Below are 23,444 nucleotides of genomic sequence, written 5' to 3'. Positions count from 1 at the left end.
TTTTTCATGAAGGGTCTTCTCTAGGACAGAAAGAACCACTAATTTTGTACATTTGGAAGTTCAAAGGAACAAAATAGAATTGATCATTATTTGGTGTTAGGAACCTAAATAGATTGTCATTAAAATGATATCAATAGTTTATTCGATAAGTTATTTCCCCATGTCATATATCTATACTATGGGACGTATTATGTCACCCTTTTGTCGTTCGCTGCTGCCTTCTTCCTTTTTCCTTTTTTCCTTCTTCCTTATTCCTTTCCATCTTTGACTTTACGAGTATTCCTTCTTCCTTCCCATCTTTGACTAAACAAGACTTTCTTGCTGGTCCGATTATTTGTCCTATAACATGAAAACACTTATAATATGAACTTCCTGTTTTGATTATTTAGTTACTTGAGCTGTAGACGTTCATGGGGGAATAATCTACAAATCAAGTATTTGTATTGGAGGTAGTCTTTTCTGTCTTCTGAGTGCTAGACCAGAATCTGATAGAGGTTTAGAGATAATGAGATATCATGAAAAATATAGATAAATCAATTCGGTTATTAATATTTTATTTTGTAGTTTACATTGAAGTTTTATCAATATGGTATTTCCTAAAGTTTTGAGATTTTAATGAAAAAAATTCCACATTATTGTTCTATGCTAGGTTAAAGGGCCTACATCCATTAAACTTATCAACATCAATTTGGGTGTTTGGGATTGCGTTTGGAAGGTTGAAAGCAATTATGAGATAATCTTTAGCTATGTAGGGTGTTTGTTAAAACAAATCATTTATTATTTTATCATGACTCCCTCCTCAATTTACATCTGCTTTTAGATTTAGCTTTCCTAATGCTATACAAGTTTCAGATTTAGATTTTCGTATTTACTTAATTTTTTCACATCTATTTTCTCTACTCTTGTCAAATATAAGTTAAATTAAACAAAAATTGATACAGTTAATAATAAATTGTTAATTAAATAATGAAATATAATTGGAATAGTAAATACTATGATTAAATAGCAGCATAGTATTAATTTATCAAAAATTAAAATTAAATTTATGAAACACTAGTTTATCTTATCTCACAATTGATTTTCTAAAAGCACATTTGTAAGCCATTACTTTATCTTGCTTTCAAAGAGGATCTAGCTTTTAGGACGTTAGCCCAATAAAAATCTTGACATGTTTCTCAATCCATTAAAGCTTCTTTCCTTTGAAATCACTATTTTTTTTATGCCACAATCAGAAGAATCCATGATTGTCGTAAAATAGAAGTAGATGATTCGATCTATAAATTATCATTTTACAAGTAGATGATTCGATTGCATCCGTAACGGTTGAACTTGAAAAATCTTGGACAAAGAAAAATCGTGGACAAGCTATTGTGGAGAAGAAGCTGGATAACAATGGTGATACATAAATATTTCCCTATTCTATGTACTTAACCATGCAAAGAAAAAGCCTATAGGACCATCGAATCAATGAAAATGGGACCATAGGCTCTGCCGGAAAAGGACTTAAAGCGGATCATAAGATAATTTCTTAGATACTCCAATCACTTCTTATCACTTACCGGCAACTGTCCTGTCCATCCCATCGAGACCCACAAGGCAAACACATGATGCCAAATGTCGCCTAATTTGAACAACACTTCCAATTATTGAGACGAAAAAACTCTATAGGTCTGGGCTGTTTGATTCTCCGTTTGGCTCTGTGCAAGGCTTGTCCGCATGTCTCCATGTCATTTTCCAACACTTGAAGAGAGAGAAAGCTAAAGAGATAGTCTGTTCACAAGTTTCTACCTTTTTTGTCTTCCTTTCAATTTGATACTTCTGCCGTTTGTTTAAAGTAGGCTGAGAAAAGATGGGTGGAGAAAAATTTTAGCAGAATTTCCAAAACTCAGAGACATGCAGCCATTTGAGACAAATGGAAACAGACGTGTTGAAGAAATAAAATAGGAAAAAAAGCAAATCAAAGCAGACGCATTACAAAGCTACAGGAAAACGACTGCTCATTGCTCCAAACCACTAGTGTGTGTGTGTGTGTGTGTGTCTCGACGAACCCCACATTTTTTCACAAAACAAGGCATGTGATCTTGTGAGCGACCCCCGCATGCAAACACACACAAAATAAATAATACCTATTTCATTCATAATCATGATCCATCAGCCATCGCCAGCTACTTTGATATCCATCAGCCATACCTCTTGACGATACCAAGACAGGGAGTAGACGCCACTACACCACAGGCGGCTTCTGCAAGGCAAAAACAGATGTGATGAATCAGTGTGGTTCAGAATGAATGACATTACGAAATAGTATAACAAAGATAAAGATTTTAAGTGTCTCAGCACCAACTATCAAACACACTTTGTCGGAGTAGATGCATCAAGATCAAAGCTATATCACGTTTCTGACAATTGCATGATAAATGCTATTATTTTGCTCAGTTGAGCTATAACTTTTGTAGGTGAAACTAAAGAAGACATTGCAAGATCTAGTACAACTATTATAACAGCTAAAATCTCAACCAGCTAGCTATGTGGCTGAGGTTCTCTCTCTGAGTCATGGCTTAGAACTATATTTCAATTAAGGATGCTTTATTAATATATGCACATTGTAAGATTTACAAAGGCCCCATGTGCTCAAGCCGTGGAAGGTTGGGCGACTGTCGCTGGCTGATAATAACCAGTCCAAAAATAATACCAATCTTGCTCAATTTAGCCACTAATAATAGTCCACTGGGGCCTCTGGGCAGCTTTCATCCGTTGCAGTTTCTCTACTAAATGGTGGAGGAATGAATGGTGGCGACGTACATCTCAGTAATGCCCAATTTACCCCTTGGAAAAATGAGTGGTGCTTGATCGCCGACGACCCTGTTGTTGACCCCAGCCGCCTTGCCGGATCTTTGACCAGTAATTGCGATATGAGGTCCTTCGCCGCCGTCGGCACCACTGGTTCTTTAGGAAACTCAAGGGCTCTGGCCACTATGTTGGCCAAGGTGAGCTCATTGTCCATGCCTCTAAAGGGTGTCACTCCATAAAACAACTCAAACACAAACACCCCTAAAGTCCACCAATCCACTGCACTTCCATGGCCCTCACCAGAGACAATCTCTGGCGCCAAATACTCGTGGGTGCCAACAAACGACATGGACCGGACGTCGACCGGCTCAGCAACAAACTCAGGTCCATTGCTGTGGCTAGACTTCTTCTTGCGCTTGCGTTTCGGGTTGAAACACGACATTGCCGGGACTATGCAGTTTGGAAGTATGCAGGAGGATGACGTGAAAGGAGGGGCCTCAATTTGGCAGTTCTTTGGCCGGGCGGTGCCATTTGTTGCATTTTTGGCAGTGATTACCTGTGGGGTCGCTGTTGAATCCTCACACTTCAAGGAGAGATCAAAATCAGTGAGCATGATATGGCCGTCCGATCGTACCAGCACATTTTCCGGCTTCAAATCACGGTAAACAATCCCCATCATGTGAAGGTACTCAATAGCAACTACTATCTCTGATGCATAGAATCTACAAAGCAAACAACAAATGCCTTTCAAAATTATACGAAACACTTAACTATAGGGTGATGAGACCTGACACAAAGTCAATAGCAGAGAGAAATAAACAAGACATCAAAACCAAGCATGTCTGAGAAAAGGGCTGTTGCTATTGGCCGTATATACAGAACATAAATAGCAAAAGAACAAGAGAGAAACAACGAAATGTCTTTAGACTTTTAGCCTGTGGGCCAACCTCATAGCTATATCAATACTATTATTTCCCTCCTCTTCATTGGGTTGCCTGTATATATGTCTCATCTCCTTGGCCTGGCCACTTGTCGCATATTGAGGATATTAACAAATAATATGCATTCACATTTATAATCCTCCCATTATTGTGCTAACGTGGGAGGCCTCGGATTCTTGCATTATCACATGGTCATTAACTTCTTACACAACACTTCGAAGATTTGACAAAAACATGAGTAATTTAAATCCAGCAAAAGCGCGCAGAACCAGGAAATTTGGAATTCTAATTCCTTTTGGAGATCTAAAAATCTTTGAGAAAGGACAATGTGGTGAGCCCCTCGCTGATGCTAAAGAGCAACCACTAGAATTGTTTATATTATATGCCAATGGACATTTTGGCCATATAAACTTCTAATGTATGTATTTTATATAGTACCTGTCTTGGACCCTACACCATCAATACCCCCACACCCCGCAGCCTCCCCAAGATAATATATATAAACAAAACAGAACTACTTGTTCAAGCAACAGAGAGAGAGACAGACTGAGAGAGAAAACTCTGTTTGCAGTAATGGTAATAAATGGACAAAAAAGCATGCTTTCTTACCAGTACTTTTACACTATGATTCATTTATGTTGTACCCTTTACTCTACTTGCTAGTTTGGAGGCTACCCTTTTGTACAATAAGTTAAGACCAGCTGCAGAAACTTACGGGACCTTTGAGCAAAAATTATGACACCTAGCCATTGAACTAAATGAATGTTCATCAGGAGTTGATCTAACCAGAAGATACGGCATAATAATGGATGATTATAATTCAATATCAGCTGCCTTCTTGGGGTAGTTGTCTTTATTTCAATGGAGATGAAATGGCAATTATCAAAGAATTAATGCGATGGGGACGCTATACTCCTTCCTCACGACACTGTCCAAACCGACATGGTCAAAGAAGAAAGTAGAAACTAACTAAACTAGCTAAAAGGGTCGCTGTTTTCTTTAGCAAATTGCATATGTAAGGTGTTTTTAGAAAGGAAAAAGTATCCTAAAATAACCCATCAAAGATTTGTTCGGAAAACCGCAATAAATGCTATTTGAAATTTGCTTTAGAACCAAGAAAAACAGCTCAGAAACAGCACCTAAGAGGCCATTTCCGATAACCCAGTGATTTCGGCTACATGGTTTGCTTCACTTGGAACAAATTTCTCAAGACGCCGCTTGCGGTAAAATTATTGGGTTTTTAAAAAGAAAGTCAACAAGAGAGATGAACTTTGACCTTCTAATATGGATCCTATTGGATCGCTCAGTACATCGAATCTCGAGCTCACGTGGGCCTTGCCGCATCAGACCACCGAGTTCGAGACAGCACTCAACAATCCCAGTTTCTCTCAATATTAAGTATTAACCTCCCTATCTATCTATACCCATCCAATAGCAACGAGCTCAGATAATCCAGTGCGAACAGGCCCACAGTAGCATTCTATTCTCCTCAAATCCCTCAAGCGACAATAACCAACCTGCTGGTCCCCACCTCTGACCATCATACTGGTTATGTCAGATTGTAGGCCCAGTAACACGAATCGTCACTTTCCCAGAGCATGCATTTTCCCCGCATCAACTACATTCGCCCACACCAGATCCCAACCCATCTTCCAATCCCGCAATTTAAAAAAAATAAAAAGAAAAAGAAAAGGTCCTCTTCTGGAATTTGTATATTGTGAGTGCAAAATAATGGAATTGAAATTGAAACTAAAGAGATGATTCATTGATTTGCTACTGTGCGCACCTCACGGCGAGTTCACCGAAGCGTTTGTTAGGCTGCCGTTGCCGGAGAACATGGAGGTCACCGCCGTGGCAGAACTCAGTCAAGAGACAGAGCCATTTCGGCGAATCGATACTAGCATAGAGCTTTGGAAGAAACGGATGGTCCAAACACTCCAAAATCTCCCTCTCAGTCCTCGCTCTACCTTCTTTACTTCGACTCGCCAATTCCTTCTTATCCATCACCTTCGCCGCAAAGAAACATCCGTCATCTCCAGCGGACTTGAGTCCAGCGAGGTAGACGGAGCCAATGTCGCCAGAGCCAAGACGGTGCGAGAACTTAAGGTCGGAGAAGGCGAGTTGGCGAGTAGACGATTCGGATCGGATCCGGCTTACAGCTGACCAGCAAGGGTCGGAGGAAGGCGCGTGAGGCTTGTTGAAAATGGAAGGGATATGAACGAAGGAGGAGGAGGAGGCGGTGAGAGTAGTCTCGGAGCCGGAGCTGGTGCTGCGATTAGTGTTGGTGGAGTTGAAGCTCAAGCTCTGTAGGTCGTCGGCGATATCGTCGTGAGAAGACTCCATTGAAGAGAGGGAAGAAGAAGAAGAGGAAAAGAGCGTACGAGGAAGATGGGGGCGAGGGAATGATTTTTGAAGGGAAGATATTGGGCCGGGTCAGAGAAGCTAATTGGGCCCGGTTTGGGGGCCCATTTCGGAAGGGCTCGATTTGCCTGAATTTTGGACGCCTGGACCGGGTTCAGTAGACATCTCCAATCATATGTGCCGTATCTTCGGGGGTCTATTCGTAAATCACGCAAAATTCCAAAAATTAAAATAGGAAAATTAAAATAAATAAAATATTTAAACAAAGACAACAAATTAAATTACAGAATATATTATTATTTCGCAATATCTCTCTTTTAATTAGAAAATTCTCACATATTTAATTACATAATCTTTAAAAAATAATTAAACTACAAAAATCTTTAAAGATCTCGTGAATTTAAATTCATAAAAGAAGCTTTAATAGCATTGTTGATTTTTTTCTCATTTTTTAATATAATAATTGTGAAATAATAATACATTAATTTACTTATCTGTTGGAAATAAAATTTAAATATTTAATAAATTTTCATATTATAATGGTTACTACAAATATTTAAATTGTCAATAATTGAGCACAATAATTCAATAAAACCTCTCATTTTGAACATTCTCTTAGTATGGCCGGAGTTTCATTATGTGGCCTCTTCCCAATATGCCACGTGGAATTTATAGCCTTTAACAAAATGAATTATGGCTTTATTTTTATTGATTAATAATACATACTTTAAAATAACTATTAAAATATTCATGAAAATTTAATTAATTTTTTTATTAAAAAAAAACTTAAACATGTTTTTTTTTTTTTTTTTTTTTTGCCAATTTAGATATAATTCAATTAATTAAAAATGTATTTTATTGATCAAAATATGACAAGGTTGATTTTTTCACCTCTAATTACTATTTACTTAAAATATATATATATATTTTTTTCAGAGAATAAATTATAAAATAAATTGAATATATGAATGGTGGATATTTTGTCATTATCCGACTAAGAAATAAGAATATATGGAAAGTGGCAATTTCACGTAATAACGATAATGTTTAGGGGCAGCAATGTCTTTTCGGTTATTTATTTATTTATTTATTTATTTATTCTCTTTTTGTCCTTGTCCTCTTCATGTTATCGTTTTATTTATTTGTTACATCCCCATTTTTTGCGGAGAATTATTTGATTGAGATGGGAGTTATTTTAGTTTTGATTTGAAATGTTTGATTTTTGTCACTTTATTAATATTTTTTCATAAAATATAAACCACTGTTTTTAATTAATATAACTCTTTATATACACGGTACACATCTGTAACGCAGTCGGTTCGGTTGAACCATCCATGTAAGCCCAAAAAATCACCCGTCATGATTTTCATCAAAATGATCCCCTTTTTGACCCGTTCTCGTGACACTCTCAATTGTTTAAAAAACTTGACTCCTTAAAAGAGCTGTCAAATAAAAGTTTGAGATAATTGGATACTGAAAGCTCGAGAATCGAGACCCCAAACATAAATTAAAGAGGTAAGTAGCCATTTTGATACCTTTTAAGAAATACTTATAGACGATTGCTAAATAAACCCAAGTTCACTGTTGTCCTCTTTGAGTTTTTCCCTTTCAGATTTTATAACGCGTCTAGGGGAAGGTTTTCACACCCTTTTATTTTTAAGGGTGTTTTACTCTCCTCTCCAACCAATGTGGGACATCACAATCCACCTCCTTCAAACCCCAGTGTCTTTGTTGGCACTCGTCCCTTTCTTCAATCGATGTGGGACCCTCACAAATCCATCTCCTTTGGAGCCGAGCGTCCTTACTGGCACACTACCTCGTGTCTACCCCTTCGAGGAACAACCTCCTCGCTAGCACATAGTCCGATGTCTGGCTCTGATACCATTTGTAACGACCCAAGTTCACTGTTGCCAAATATTGTCCTCTTTAGGGTGTTTTGCTCTCCTCTCCAACCAATGTGGGACATCACAATCCACCTCCTTCAAGCTCCAGTGTCCTCGCTGACACTCATCCCTTTCTTCAATCGATGTGGGACCCTCACAAATCCATCTCCTTTGGAGCCGAGCGTCCTTACTGGCACACTACCTCGTGTCTACCCTTTCGAGGAACAACCTCCTCGCTAGCACATAGTCCGATGTCTGGCTCTGATACCATTTGTAACGACCCAAGTTCACCGTTGCCAAATATTGTCCTCTTTAGGCTTTCTCTTTCGGGTTTCTCCTCAAGACTTTAAAACACATCTATTAGGGGAAGATTTCCACACCCTGAGTGTTTTATTCTTCTCCCAACCAATGTGATACATCACAGTATCTTAATGATAGTTTTACATTATTAACAAACTATGTTTCTTGTTGGTAGATTATTTAGACGTTTATTAATAATATGTGTCTTTAAACGTGAAGATTAGTGATGAGTTTGAATTTAATTTATTAGATAATAATTATTTAAAAAATAGATGGTTAGATTATTGGCCGTTGGAAGTAATAAAAAAAATTAACCACTTTAGTTGCTTTGTCTTTAACCAACAAATTAATCAAATAAAAAATTAAAAAAGTTTATTTGACAAACACGTTTCCATTAAATATTTTAATATTGAAACTTAAATCTTACTTTAAATATTTCCAAATTAATTATATTAAATTTTCAGAGTGACGTGTTTAATTAATATTTTAAAAAAATTATTTGGGCGCCGAACAGGAACACAACAAGATCATTGCTTTTGTTGGGTTGCCACAGAATTTATAATAATATTATTTTATTTAATCGTTATTTTAATATTCATAAATAATACAAAAATATCAAATCAAGTTTGACATCCCGAAGAATTTAGGGTGGACCCCACGTGTCAAACAAAGAAAATATTGTACGGTTTCAACCCGCGAGTTCAACCCGCGATTCAACCCGCGAGTTCTCTCTCTCTCTCTCTCTCTCTCTAACCGGTTTTCTCTCTCCTATGCCGTTTTTGGCGGTGGGAAAAGAGAAGAGAGTTTACAGTCATGGAGTCGAGTCGGAGGCTCTCGTCTATGGCTCATGTTGGCGTTGGCTATGGCTTTGGCGTGCTCTCTCGGATTCCTCGTGATTTCCTTTAGCGACTGTTCGTTTGGTCTCTCTTTCTTCATTCACTTTCCCCAACGCTAAAACCATCCAAAATCCCTCTGTTTTGTTTTCCCTTTCGTCTTTTTTCATTCGATCCTTAGCTCTGTTGTTTCCGTTTTCGTATTCCTCTGTTCGGTGTCTCGGAGCCGTCGGTTTCGGAGGCTCGGATCATCCCCGACGTTTCGGTGGAGTGAGTTGTTCTCGTTACATCGTTTCGCTGGAAATTTATGGTAATTATATGAGAGTTTTGCGTTTTTATGGAGAATAGTTGTTTTACTGTGGAAGATAGAATGGCATGAGTTGATTGAGGTTGTGTGCTGTTTTGGATGTATTTATGTATGCTATTGTTTAGAATATGCTGAGTAATGGATCCTGCGTTTTGGTTTCTCTTTTGTTCATGTAGACTTTTTGAGTATCAAATTTGGAAAATTGTATGGATAATGAAGTTCGCCATTGATTATCTGCAACTTGTTAACCACGAATGTATATCCAAGGATGAGATATCTGGCGATGATTCTTCAAGTCGAAATTGATGCCGTTGCCTGGTGTTTAAATCATGGTTTGAAGTGAAATAGTAATTGACAGTGATATATTTGTTTTTGTTGCTTTCTCATGGACTCTTAACATACGGTGTAAACTTTCTTTCATAAAGTTTTTAATGATGGTTTTTGGTTGTTTGATGATACAATATTCCTTCGTATTATATTGGATCTTAGTGTGATTCCTGCATCAATGGTTTACTGACATGAAATGGAATCCTGGCAGACTTTTGATGTTTCATCTCAAAGTTCTTGGAAGAAATATGCTGGTTGAAGGCAGCTCAGCAAATGAGTATGGTTGAAGACAGCTTCGGAGGACATCTGGCACAACGTTTGGTATCTGCATTGTGTCTTAGAAATAGTTCCTTAGAATTGGGTTAGCAGTTACCATCAAGGCCACATCTTCTCGCTTCCTCTAGTGTTATTCCCAAAAGATGACTACATTAGCTAGTACTTCCAAAATTGTTGAATCAACGGAAGAATTTGATTCTGAGAAAGCTGGGACAAGTTACACGATAGATGTAGGAAAAAGGTTTTCAATAGAGGATGACATTAATCGTCTGTTTCAGGCAATTGATATCAGAACATTACGTAACAGGTCAGGTCAGCAACATGGAGTTGATAAAGATGCGTTGCAAAAGAGTGCGATGAAGCGACCAATGAGAGTGGGTTCATCTCACATGGCAGGGATTGGAATTTCTGAGCCTGCAAGCTTAAAGCAGGCTTTGAGGGGCTTATGCATATCTCAGGCTGCAGAAATGGCTGCTGCAAAGAGGTTAACGAGGTCTTTAGGTTCACCTGGAATCTCTGAAGCAGGAACTATCAAAAGTTTGTATAAGGCTGTGGTGGTTGAGGCCAATGGATCTGATGTGCGAATAAATGAAAGGAAAGAAAATTTGGTAGAAATTTCCTTTGTTTCAGAAATTATGTCTACTTTTCAGAATAAGATGCCTGAATTGTTGCATAAAACTGAGGCAGATATATCAAACCAGGGTGCTGAGTCTTCACTTTTTAAGAACAGTGGGGTATCAGAAGAGGCAGATGTGGATAGATTGATGTCAAAGGATCTTGTAGAAGTGACAAGTATAAAGCCACTTAAATCTCCTTCCTTCACTCCTTCTGGTGAGAAGGATCCGACTCTGAACAGCTTGGATAATTCCTCAACTGAAGATTTGGCAAAAAATTCAGTGCCAGAGGAGAAAGGTACAATGCGTTGTTTATCCTCTCTATCAAGCTCTGGATCTGTTATTTGGCCGAACAAATCAGCTTTCAATAATACACGTTTCATCAAACCTATTTTCAGGACCAAAAACTCTGTCAAGAAGAAAGCAAAATTTGAACCCATTTCCTCCCCTAGTGCGTTTGAAATGCGTACAGTGATGGTTGACACTGATTTGGGTTCCATATCCGAAAAGTTCGAGAACCGAATGCCAGAAAATGCCCAGAATCACGAGAGTAAAGAAAAAGAGATAGGTTCCTCTATCTCTAGTAGCACAACTTTAGGTATTGAAGTAAGTGCAAATCTAGTAAACACAGAGTCCAGTGGACCTGGTACATCTCTCAACTGCTGTAACAGGATCAGGCCAACTATTATGCCATTCGATGAGAGATCCAGATCAAGAGAGAAAGGGATGTTCTCTCAGAGCTCTAAAAGTAGTAGTATTGGTGAATGTAGCCATAGCCCAAGCATCAGTGGGGAAAGCATTCTCAGTGGATCAAGTTGTAGTGGAGTAAGGCCTCACATGTCAAAGGACTTGAAATGGGAAGCTATCCACCACATTCAGGGTCAACATAAATGCCTAAGTCTGAAAAACTTCAATCTGTTAAGGAGACTTGGTCTCGGGGACATTGGGACTGTATATCTCTCTGAGCTATGCAATTCCAGCTGTCTATTTGCTATCAAAGTGATGGACAAAGAGTTCTTGGCAAGCAGAAAAAAAATACTTCGGGCACAAACTGAGAGAGAGATACTGGAAATACTTGACCATCCATTTCTCCCTACACTATATGCTCATTTTGAGACGGATGAGCAATCATGCTTGGTCATGGACTACTGTCCTGGTGGAGATCTCCATGTGCTGCAACAAAAGCAACCATGCAAGAGTTTCTCTGAGCATGCAGTCAGGTTAGATTGTGATTCTCTAATTAAGTGCCCCAGTATAATTACGCTTTTGTTTTCTCACACGATGTTAGCGTGTACTTGTGCTGGAAATCTGTTCTCATGATGGCTAGTCATTTGATTTATGCATATATGAAAGTGTATGTTTACTGTGAATATTGGCAAGTTGAGAATGAAAAGAAGAGACTAGGGGACCACCACACCACCATTTGTGGATGGGTGTTAAAATATTAAGTTAAAAGGTCGTTGAGTTTCGATGATTAGATTAAAAGCATGCTCTCATGTCTTTTCTGTTTGGCTGTAGTCATTGGTCCAAACATTTTGTTGGATAATGTGGTTTACTTCTTGTTAGCAGAAGTTGTTCCGTCATAATCAGTCTGATTGATAAAACACTGCATCTTTTGTTACCAAGTATTAAATTTGGTTAGTGTCTTTCTGATCCAATTTGGACTTGCTGAATCTTTTTATTCTAGGTTCTATGTTGCCGAGATTCTTCTTGCCCTGGAGTACTTACACATGCAAGGCGTTATTTACCGAGACCTGAAACCCGAAAATGTTCTGGTCCGAGAAGATGGGCACATAATGCTCACAGATTTTGATTTGTCTCTTAGATGTGCTGTTAATCCAATGCTGCTTCAATCATCATCTCCAGTTGTGGAATCCACCAAGAGGAAGTTGAATCCCTGTGATGAATCTAGTTGCATTGACCCTTTCTGCCTCCACCCATCCTGGCAGGTCTCATGCTTCACCCCCAAAGTTTTATCTGCTCCATACAAATCTCGGAGAACAAAAGCAGACAATCAGGCTAGTCTATTACCACAGCTTATTGTCGAGCCAACTGGTGTGCGGTCCAATTCATTCGTAGGAACCCACGAATACCTCGCTCCTGAGATTGTTAAGGGTGATGGCCATGGGAGTGCTGTTGATTGGTGGACTTACGGGATTTTCCTGTTTGAGCTACTTTATGGTAAGACTCCCTTCAAAGGTTCAGGAAATGAGGACACATTAGCGAACATAGTATCCCACACTCTCAAGTTCCCTGATAGCCCCATAGTTAGCTTTCATGCAAGAGATCTAATCAGATGTCTGTTGGCAAAGGAGCCTGAAAACCGATTAGGCGCAACAAAAGGAGCTATTGAGATTAAGCAGCATCCATTTTTTGAAGGCATCAATTGGGCTCTGATACGTTGTGCAGTTCCACCTGAGCTTCCCAAGTTCTTCGACGATGGAACTGGTGCAATGCCAGTGGATCCCGGGGAGAACACAAAGTGTAGAGATCTCGAGAATATGGAAGCGGATGCAGCAATCTTCGACCTGTTTTAGCCTTCACTTTCTGACTAGGGAACATCCATATTTTTGTTTCTAAGCTCTCATCCTTGTTATAGCTTATAATGTAACCATGCTAGTGAAAGGAAAACTATATGTTGTGAAGGAAAAACACCATCCTTTTCTCCCTCCCACAAGATAAATAGACAACAGATATGGATTAACTTTTACCAGACTGTACTAAATGAACTACGGAGAGGTCAAATTAGTAGTATCTCATCGTTGAAGAAGATTGAATGATCCAACGGAGCATTATCTCAAAAAAAGGCCAAAAGGAGAATTGTTCTAAATAGTGGTAGCAACACGTTTGCAGAGCTGGGGAGATTCTGTAGGAACCAATAATCGGAGTCCCATCCAACGCAGTGATGAGGGCGTTGCAATTGCAGCTTAGAGTTGACGCCAATTTTCTAAGTCCTTACAGTCATTTCTGTCCTACTTCATCACTAAACCCTTCGTCATTGCTTGTTTGTCAACCTATAAAATTCTCCCATCTCCGAAACTTTAAGCCTCCTCGAAGTTCCCGTGGAACCCATTTCTCTACTCCATCGACTTCTTTCATTGTAGCTTCCATGGCCGATACCGCCCTTCCCACAAGCTCAGAGACAGCGACAAAACCTTTCTCTGTGCTCTTTGTGTGCTTGGGAAACATCTGCAGAAGCCCAGCTGCTGAAGGAGTATTCAGAGACCTGGTGAAGAAGAGGGGTCTCGATTCGAAGTTCATAATAGATTCTGCTGGCACCATTGGTTACCATGAGGTAATCGACTTTGTTTTTAATTGGAAATTCTCTGTGCCATTTTCTTGTTGTAGACACGATTAAAAGGTTTCATCCTCCAGGTTTGCGAAAATTCTCGCTTCTATAACAGTTTCCTTTTCTCGTTTTCTCTGCAATTAAACAATCGCCATAGTTTCTTTGAAGCGAAAACTGGTTCTATATGGTTCTAAGTGATTTTGACTCATTTCTCAAGGGTAATGAGGCCGACCCAAGAATGAGAGCAGCCTCTAAACGGCGCGGGATAGCGATAACATCCATATCGAGGCCAATCCAGCCATCTGATTTTGTAAATTTTGATCTTATTCTTGCCATGGACAAGCAAAACAGAGGTAGGAGAGAATACTATGGCAAAATCTTCGTATTTATGCTATGTTTTGCAATTCCAATCATACCAGGTCAACTCAATCTTTGTTAATGATTCATTTTCTGGGTCTTGATTATTTCTACAGAGGATATTTTAGGGGCTTTTGAACGGTGGAGAACTAAGAATACTCTCCCTCCTGATTCGCATAAGAAGGTTAGTACAAGATCTTGAATGAGAATTACTTGTGTTTGTGTATGATTTTCATTCTTTTCAACACATGATCTCATAAAGATGCCGATGCAATAATGTCAGGTCAAATTAATGTGTTCATACTGTAAAAGGCATAATGAAACAGAGGTACCGGATCCTTATTATGGTGGGCAACAAGGTTTTGAGAAGGTAATCCAGAAATTCTTATATATGTTTGTTCTGGATATTTGGTATTCTGGATTTTTACATGCTTTGAATAGAATTCTGGTTCACTTTCTAGGCTAAAATTGCTGGAGAAATATAGTTGCAACACTGTAAATATATCTTTGATCATCATATGGTTGTATTTTTTAAGGCCAACTCGAGCTTAGCTCAACTAGTTTAGACATTCTTTTGACTAAGAGGTTCAAATCTTCCCGAACCATCTTGTTTTTCAGCTTCCATGAAAAAACAGCTAGTTGTTTCCCTTTTCTTCCATATGAACATTTCAGTCACATTTAGCGTACTTGTAATTTTCCTAAAAGATCAGTTGCATGAATGTCAAATTACTGCATATCTTAGTAAGTCTTTTCATTCATCTGGTTCTTTCATCCTTTACATGAAGGCATTCTTTTTCTTTGAAATATGTTTTTTACAACTCTACTTTTTTCTTGGCTCTTTGATTGAGATCAAGTTGATTGTACAGTACTCATGAACGATACGATACCTATTCACTGTTCATCAAGTTGATAGTCTAAATTCTTCAGCATACCCTTAAAAATCTACTTTGTATGCTGAGTTTAATGCCCACTAAATTGGTACTTCTGTTGAAATTATGCAATGTGTCAATTTAGGTTCTGGACTTGCTTGAAGATGCGTGTGAATCACTGTTGGAAAGCATCTTAGCAGAGAACAAACACTTTTCAGATTAATGATTTCTGAATACGTACTTCATTCATGCAAAATAATGCAAATTATTCAAGTAACGCAATGGTTAATCCCTTTGTGGAATGGATATATTTCAAGTCATATGGTATGTGTATCCGCTGAACAAATATTGTTTTCATTTGAATAAATTCAAAGTCTTTTCAGACTTTGTTTTTAGAATCTATCTCAATGGGCTTTGTTGGTTGTGGTCCAACCAAATCTTGTGTTCTTCAATATCTAAATTCACCTTTTAGCAAAGGTAAATTAAACAGTTTTTTACCCTTTTTCTCATTTTGGTGTGAATGTATAAAGGCGTTCTGTTTCAGAGTTGCTATGGCTGAATGACTTTAGAATCTCACGAATTCAGGCATTGAATTCGAAAAGAGACATTATTTCAATAAAAAAGTTCCAAGATTCCAAGACTCCTCGGACTCTTCATGGAAAGGTACTCCTCAAAACATTTATCAGATTACTTTACTTTTTTGAAATCGTGGTTCCATGTTTCTGAAGCTCTAAGCTAAATTTGGGAAAGTGAAAGTAGGGAGGTAGTGAAGGATGCAGTTTTGAAAATAAAAGCTGCAATGGCCACACTGCAAAGGAATAGTAGAGATACCTTTTTGTTCCCTCGGCCAATTTCTCTTGTTTTATAATGTTTTTTTCATCCGGTTCAAAAAATCCCGCCTCGTCATAACTTTGAACATTCATATTTCTTGCTTTGAGATCCCATATCGGTTGGAGGGGAGAACGAAGCATTCTTTATAAGGGTGTGGAAACCTCCTCCTAACAGACGCGTTTGAAAACCGTGAGATTGATGGAGATATGTAATAAGCCAAAGCGGACAATATCTGCTGATGGTGGGCTTGAGTTCTTACAAATGGTATTAAAGTGAGGCACCAGATGGTGTACCAACAAAGGAACGTTGGGTTTTGAATGAGGTGGATTGTGAGATTTCATATTGGTTGGAGAGGGAAACTAAGGGTGTGGAAATCTCTTCCTAGCAGACACGTTTTGAAACCGTGAGGCTGATAGCAATACGTAACAAGCCAAAGCAAACAATATCTACTAGCGGTGGGCTTGAGCTGTTACATTACGAGTTAGATTACGAGTTAGAGAAGTTTGCACATTATTTAGGTCAAGGTAATCAAATCTTGCTCCGAAGCAATGAACGTCCCAGTTTTTATAAACAGGTAACTTGTGCAGCTTTGTACCAGAGGACTTACAATTCTGCATCATTGCAGCAGTCAGCCATGGAATATGATAAAACACAAAATGGTACCCATATATTTGAAAAATACAGGCTGTGTTACCCCCCAAAAGGAGGAGACTGAAATAACAAAAGGAAAAGGTCAGAGTTCCTAGCTTTATCCAACAAATTTTACTCCTTTGAAAAATCAAACCTTCATTAAAATGAATGAAAGAATCCAGAAAAGAGGAACAAAAATGAATCCTTCATTAAGACCATGACCATGGATCCTCCTTTCCTCCCTTTGTACTACGGTATTCAAGCTACTCGTCGCAAGATATCGACTTTTGGGCTATCTCCACGACGTGAGGCAATCTCTGTCTATTCAATTTTGTTCGTACTACGATCAGCTGAAATATACGTTCAGTATCAGTCATAGACTCTTAGCATCAACTTATCAGTTGTGTGTCCTATTTCGTTAAAACAGAAGAAATTGGCCGATTACCTTTGGATAAAGAGTTATAGAGCCGATATGATTTGTGAATTATTGATATGCTTTGGCGGACCGTAGCATAAGAAACCAATCACCTCGTCTAGATTCAATTATCTAGCGACCAAATTCAACCTTTCTTTAGCTATTGATCAAAATGTTCTAAATCTAGTTATAATTCAATTTCAGAAAACGCCGAATTGAAAGCCAAGAGCTTGAAAAATTCACCGAGCTTGAAAAATTCACAATTAAAAGAATAGTATCTAGATCTTACTTTCAAAATTCACAATTAACTATCCAGACTATTTTGACCTAACAAAAAAGAATGTTGGAGATTATTAAGAGAAATAGTCCTACATTGATTAACCAAGAGGAAGATCATGAGTTTATAAGCATGGAACACTATTTTCATTAGTATGAGACCTTTTAGAGAAATTAAAAGCAAACCCACGAGAACTTATACTCAAAGTAGACAATATCATACTATTGTGGAGATTCGTGATTCCTAACCGAGAACCGATAGTAAAATTTCATCAAATGGAAGACCAAAATGTTGTTTCACTATCATGTTTTCTTACCACCAACAGAATCCAAAAAGAAACATTACAAAAAAAAAAAAAAAAAAAAAAAAAAAAAACCGTTCCAGAAGAGGAAAAAAAAATCACCACTACAATAGATAATAGACAAATCCATCTATTTACATGCTTTTCTTTCTACTCAAGTCAGTCGTACATCGTTTTCACCCAAAAAAAAAATGATAATGAAGGATATGATCATCAGGCATCATCCATATCATGATCGTTATCGTTATCTCCTTCATAATATTCATCATCACGCTGGATTTGCTTGTCATGGGTGTGCCCTGAAATAACAGAATTTAGATTTTAATTGAGAAAGGCATAAAACAAGATCTAATCAGAGAAGCAAAGAAAAAGTGTTCTGATGACACTCACGGTCCATGCGCTCATCAGGGTTTTGCTCATCTTCATCGAAATCGGGAATATAGAAGTCAGGAGGAACCTGCACCGTGTACCAAAATAACATCCGTGTGAAGGTCATTTTTATTTAGAACAGCTTATTTAGACGCTAATATAACAATGAAAAAGTGAGATACTTAGAACTTCTACTACATGCTTTGAAAGCCCAACATACCATTTCATCTGAAAACTCAAAAAATTGGAGGCAAATGAAGTTTTTTAAAAAAGGTGTTTTTTCAATTCAACAATTTAAAGGGTGGAGTTGAGCCACCGACCTTTGGAATGGTAATTAGTGCCCTATCCATTGAGTTAGGTTGAATTGACACAACAACTAAAATAAAAAACTATTAATGATAGGCTATTAGTTTCCACAACTAGGATATATCGAATCAAGTATACAGTCAATTTTGTCTCAAATATAGAATGACCTGGGTAGACTAGACAGTACGCAAACAAATTCAGCCACAAACCCACCTCTTGCATTTGTACACCTGGAGCATGTTGGATGAAACGGAGATTTTCCAAGACTTGTGTTTTGATCGTGCTAAGATAAGATTTCGTATTTAAATTCTCCTGCCAGGGAAATCACAAGAACAAAGAAGAGGATTTGAGTGATGCGTTGCTAGAAGCAATTCAACTGGTTAGAAAGTAAACAAAAAACATATAATGTAAATTTGGAAAAAGTACCGACCATATGCCCATTTGGAATTCTTAGCAAATGGTCTGGAGAAAAATATTTGATATACTCGTTATCCGGGATTTCTGCAATAAAGCGTAGATTTTCAGCATGGAGAAAATGTACAGAGAAAATCTTCCACATTATGAATCAGATAGACGTTTAAACTGGTTTGGGCAAGCACTAGTTAAACAGTAGAGCAGGAAAAAAAAATTCTGCTCAATTAACATGCAAGCTTAACGAGAGGAAAAAAATGCACAATTCGGAGATATATATACAGGGTACAAACATGAAAGGAAAAATCTGATGGAACCAAGAAGTATTTGCTAGAGGCTTGCAGTCAAATATCGATGTCAATATCTAATGATCACCCTTTTGATGAGGGGCTGTTGTACGTTATACATGAAAAGATCAACAAAAATTGGAAGTGCACAAGAGGATGGTAAAAATGAGAGTACTAGTTCCTTTCCATAGGGATCGATAGTATTGCCTATATCTAATTCAATGACACTTATGAATTGAAAACTGACGAAGAGAAAACGAACTAAGAAAGATGGAGAAAAACACGAGGACTTTTTATACCATTAGGCAGCTCTGTATCCAGAAGAACGCCCGTTTCAACAGTCCAACATCTAGCTACATTCTCTTTGGTATAACCTCCACCTCCAGTAACCTATAGTTACAGAAAAGTTATAAATATATCATTATAATTATATACAATTAAACACAGCATTTTAATTCTTCAAAAAAAGCATACCAACAAAGGCAAATTGAATTTCTTGACAAATCTAACACATTCAGCATGACCTGTTGGAAGAACAAGTAAATGTTAATTGGAACATGTCACTTCAAGTTAAATTGAATTATAAATAAAAGCAACAGAAAGTTGCACAACTCATAACACATAATGTGGGTTTTCATTTCTTTTTTTTTCCTCGCTTGGGGAGGGAGGATTAAGTACAATGAATCGTACCATCAATAGAGAGATTGAAGCAGCCTAAGCGATCTCCAGCCAATGAATCAGCTCCACACTGGAGAACAATGACACCTGGTCGATACATTTCAACAACCTTGGAGATAATCTACATGTACAGAATTCACATAAAAGTACAATGATCAATAAAAATAACAGCAAAGGGCAATAATGCTTAATTCCAAAGAGTTTTTAGTTAACTTACAGTCCTGAAAAGTCTGGTGAAGCTACCATCATCTATTCCATCCTTTAGTGGGACATTAATGGCATAAAACTTGCCTTCTCTTTCTCCTATTTCCTTCAAAATACTACTATCTATGAGTATCATCCAACTTCCAAATTGTAGTAAGTTTAAGAGCAGAATAATAAGCCCATTTAGCAGGGCTATTTAAATATAAATATCTACCTAGACCAACCAAAAAGAGCGCAAAAAACAAAAACAATTACAAGCCCAGTACTTTCACCAAGATCTGTCTTTCCCTTAAAACGCCCCTTTGTTTCTTTCCAACCAAAGAAACTGTCTTGCCACAACAATCTACCTCCCTCATGAATGGGAGAAGAATGCACTGAGTTCTCAACAGCTATGGGAACGAAACTTAGGAAAAGAGGCGAAAGCAACTCCAAACCACCAAAAATACTTGAACCAAGTCCCCCTGACACAAAGGTGCACTATTGAGGATAGAAGGTCAAAGTGGAAGAACTCAAAATGGAATCCATAATCTTAATCTCTCCAAAAGCCACCAACCAAGCAAAGAATTTTAATTTCTTTGAAGTATTAACCAAACTAAGAAGGCAGTATACCAATCAAGAGAAAAATGACTTGCATGAGAAGATATGAAAAAAAATCAAACATAAAAATCCACCGATGAAGATAAAAGAACGGCGAAATCATATACTGTCTTTTATTCAAGGCTCTTCTAAAGTGAAAGTTGCACAAAAATAAATCTTCAGTAAGAGACAGAAAGGACGCAATAGAGGAATGTTGGTAGCGGACAAGTGATATAGACAAGGAAAAGAAGAGCAAAGAGGGTCACATACCAACTAAAATTCAGTACTTTCTAGTATTTACGAAGTAAGCACCAACAAAGAGATGAGAAAATTTGGAAAGATCACCTTAACGTCACCAGTTCCAGGAAAAAACAGGTCTCCAAACTTGTGAAAGCTAACGGTCATCACCCTGTCATGGAGGATTGCGAACATTAAGAATTAGAAGAGAGACCTATAATATACAGAATATGGATGTGTATTAATTAACAGCTCGTGAAAATCTTCAAACATGCATTACAATTTTTACTGACTTCAAATTCTTTTATCGGATTCTCCCCTTTTGTATACTAGGTTTCATTCTACCAGTAAACAGAGTGGTTAAAAATAAATTAGCAACAAACAGAATGTGTGTCGGCAGTCTGCCCCAACAACTATAATTCAAAAATATCAATTTATAAGCATAAAGCTATGAGCTGTGCAGTTAATATCAACTTAAACTTAAAAAAAAAAACTCTTATCTCAATTGCTCAATAAACAGAAACATTTTCCAGTTTCCAATTATAAATTCAATGTAGTACTAGAAAGTCCAGGTCATGTTGTACCTGTCAGTGAAATAAAATGCTTCCTCTACCCCATCACCATGATGCACATCTATGTCAATATACAAAACACGAGAATGATATTTTAGAAGTTCTAGTATTCCCAGAACCAAATCATTGATGTAGCAAAACCCAGAAGCCTCGCACTTTTTAGCATGATGTAAGCCACCTGCCCAATTTATTGCAATGTCACATAGTTGATGGTTTAGTCTGCGTGCAGCATCTGCAAGGAGAATGCCAGTAATGAATCAAGAAGGACTTAATATCTTCAGCATGAATCGCAAGACATCCATTATTGAATTTACCTATTGTTCCACCAGCATATATTTGGCAGAATTCAAACAAGTTCTCAAAGACAGGGCAATCCTCTCCAAGATTATCTGATACAAAGTGAAAATCTATCAAAATTTATCTCTAGTTCTCTGCCTACAAACGAGGAACTGCAGAGAAAGGGTGATAGAGATCAAGAGAAAATTGATACACTTAGCCAGCTCATTAGAAAATAAGTGTTGGGTATCTGGATTTATTCGGTGCAGAAACTCCACATAATCAGCTGAATGGAACTGAGCAAGCTCCACAGGATATGCCTTGTGAGGACGCTGCATGGTAGTACAAAAATCAACAAAAAAACGGTAAACCTACAAGCACGTGTTAAAAGCTTCACTGTAAGACAAATTCAAAGAGAAAGACACTAACATAAATTTCCATCTTCTTATGAAGCTCATACGAGAGAACAAGATGGTGAGTCATACAGAGTCGATGTGGTTTCATTGGATGATTTGGACCAAAGTAAACACTTCCCACGTCTCCTGCAAAACCATACTTTGTATAAGGTTTAAGTTTAAATGACTATCTTATCTGGAAACACCACAACCACCTAAGATCTTATTGTTAATTTGAATGGAATTATACATGTTTCTTCTTCTAGATATGCCACGTGTACCAACTCCAAAATAAAACATATAAAGGGATATGGTTTGAAGTTCAATAAAACATAGGTATATTTGAAACCATTTTTAAAATATATAAGTGCGGCTTGTAAAGTAGGCAAATCCTAAGATTGCAATCTACAATTTTCCCATAAATATAAAATGTTCTTATCAGGCATGAGCATAAGTTCAGCGCAAAAGTAGACGAGAGTTGATAATATCACGAAAAGTAGACAAATCAATGGTTCTTTCAATGTGCTCTTTCCTACGCCAACTGTCTGGTTTACAAGGTACGAACAAATCGAAGTGAATGGATGTGGGAAGGAAGGTGAAAACAGAAAGTTAAATACAAACACCTATTGTTTTGATGAAATTTCTCATCGTTGCAGAGAAAGGTGTTCCGAACTGAATCGGGTTGAACTTGAGCATTAGATTAGTAAACTAAAGAAATAGATGTCGAAGGGACGTAGAAAACAAAAATAGTACCATCATAAAAGTAGGAAATCCTATCCTTGAACCGCATTTTAGCTGGAAGACCACAGCAAGCACGATCACAAACTTCTAGTGTTCGCACTCCACCATCGTCCTGGCTTCGCAGTTGTTGATTCGATTAGAGGACACACATGAAGCAACTGCAGTGGATGAACCGTCATTAATTCGATTCAATTACTCCGTAAGCATATTGATTGTCAGTACCACCAATCAATGAGTTTAAATAATAAATAAATAAATAAAGCTTATAACACGTCTCAAACAAAACCCCCGAAAACACACATAAAATGAAATCCAATAATTTCAAGAGTAGAACACACAATCAACAAAAAAAATCGTGAATGAAACAGTACAACCAGAGAAATCAGAACGAAGCTATAAAGGAAAAGATCAAAACATTGAAACTCCAGTTCAGATTGACAGATTACGATTCTTCGAATCCTACTCCTGAAAATTAAACTGCAGAAGGAGTAAAACCTGATGCGAATCCGGCGGAGAGCAAGAAATGGCTCCGGAAGCTGGAGCAGATGGGCAAGGAAGAACAGAGGAGGACTTTGAAGAAGGCCCGTTGATGCTGCTCACATTGTTCCGCAGCTTGTCGAATACGGCCTTAGGATCGCGCGGGTTTCCTTTTGGTGGGTACTATGGATAATTATTATTATTTAGAATTAAATTTTCATTTTCCAATTATCGTTAAAATATTATTTTTTTAGAGATTGGGGGCCCATAATACCGTTATTGGGCCTGACGACTGAGGAAACTATTCTGTGCAA

The 23,444-nt window shown here is 37.8% G+C and overlaps 4 protein-coding genes across 7 annotated transcripts; 2 read left to right on the top strand and 2 right to left on the bottom strand.

Annotated features, from left to right (window-relative positions):
• Positions 1 to 2,396: 2,396 nt before the first annotated feature.
• On the bottom strand, positions 2,397 to 6,122 carry LOC111796061 (serine/threonine-protein kinase D6PKL1-like). The gene is made up of 2 exons (XM_087123697.1): positions 5,518 to 6,122; positions 2,397 to 3,512 (listed from the first exon to the last, which is right to left on the bottom strand). Exons 1-2 carry the CDS (start codon positions 6,072 to 6,074, stop codon positions 2,714 to 2,716), a joined length of 1,356 nt encoding a protein of 451 aa, XP_086979823.1. The 5' UTR covers positions 6,075 to 6,122; the 3' UTR covers positions 2,397 to 2,713.
• Positions 6,123 to 9,001: 2,879 nt separating this feature from the next.
• On the top strand, positions 9,002 to 13,342 carry LOC111795295 (serine/threonine-protein kinase KIPK2-like). 3 transcript variants are annotated; one of them, XM_087123696.1, is made up of 3 exons: positions 9,002 to 9,190; positions 9,954 to 11,852; positions 12,320 to 13,342. In XM_087123696.1, exons 2-3 carry the CDS (start codon positions 10,162 to 10,164, stop codon positions 13,167 to 13,169), a joined length of 2,541 nt encoding a protein of 846 aa, XP_086979822.1. In that variant the 5' UTR covers positions 9,002 to 9,190; positions 9,954 to 10,161; the 3' UTR covers positions 13,170 to 13,342. The 3 variants fall into 3 exon arrangements, with proteins under 3 accessions (XP_086979822.1, XP_086979821.1, XP_023533394.2); XM_087123695.1 differs by having other exon boundaries at positions 9,002 to 9,378; XM_023677626.2 differs by having other exon boundaries at positions 9,002 to 9,418.
• A 50-nt stretch (positions 13,343 to 13,392) lies between these two features.
• LOC111795296 (uncharacterized) lies at positions 13,393 to 15,549 on the top strand. The gene is made up of 5 exons (XM_023677627.2): positions 13,393 to 13,927; positions 14,139 to 14,274; positions 14,395 to 14,462; positions 14,562 to 14,648; positions 15,293 to 15,549. Exons 1-5 carry the CDS (start codon positions 13,538 to 13,540, stop codon positions 15,368 to 15,370), a joined length of 759 nt encoding a protein of 252 aa, XP_023533395.2. The 5' UTR covers positions 13,393 to 13,537; the 3' UTR covers positions 15,371 to 15,549.
• A 1,997-nt stretch (positions 15,550 to 17,546) lies between these two features.
• On the bottom strand, positions 17,547 to 23,317 carry LOC111795883 (histone deacetylase 9). 2 transcript variants are annotated; one of them, XM_023678509.2, is made up of 15 exons: positions 23,149 to 23,317; positions 22,666 to 22,811; positions 21,947 to 22,059; positions 21,732 to 21,849; positions 21,556 to 21,630; positions 21,254 to 21,473; positions 20,778 to 20,841; positions 19,870 to 19,962; positions 19,665 to 19,773; positions 19,449 to 19,498; positions 19,274 to 19,364; positions 18,707 to 18,777; positions 18,490 to 18,588; positions 17,992 to 18,058; positions 17,547 to 17,900 (listed from the first exon to the last, which is right to left on the bottom strand). In XM_023678509.2, the coding sequence occupies exons 2-15, from the start codon at positions 22,700 to 22,702 to the stop codon at positions 17,815 to 17,817; spliced, it is 1,293 nt and encodes a 430-aa protein (XP_023534277.1). In that variant the 5' UTR covers positions 22,703 to 22,811; positions 23,149 to 23,317; the 3' UTR covers positions 17,547 to 17,814. The 2 variants fall into 2 exon arrangements, with proteins under 2 accessions (XP_023534277.1, XP_023534278.1); XM_023678510.2 differs by lacking the exons at positions 21,732 to 21,849; positions 21,947 to 22,059; positions 22,666 to 22,811; positions 23,149 to 23,317 and having other exon boundaries at positions 21,254 to 21,302; positions 21,398 to 21,473; positions 21,556 to 21,606.
• Between the last annotated feature and the right edge of the window lie 127 nt (positions 23,318 to 23,444).

This window comes from Cucurbita pepo, chromosome 5, assembly GCF_057944985.1.
Source record: "Cucurbita pepo subsp. pepo isolate OVF chromosome 5, ASM5794498v1, whole genome shotgun sequence".
In the NCBI taxonomy this organism is placed as follows: domain Eukaryota; kingdom Viridiplantae; phylum Streptophyta; class Magnoliopsida; order Cucurbitales; family Cucurbitaceae; genus Cucurbita; species Cucurbita pepo.
This window is presented reverse-complemented; position numbering and strand designations above follow the sequence as displayed.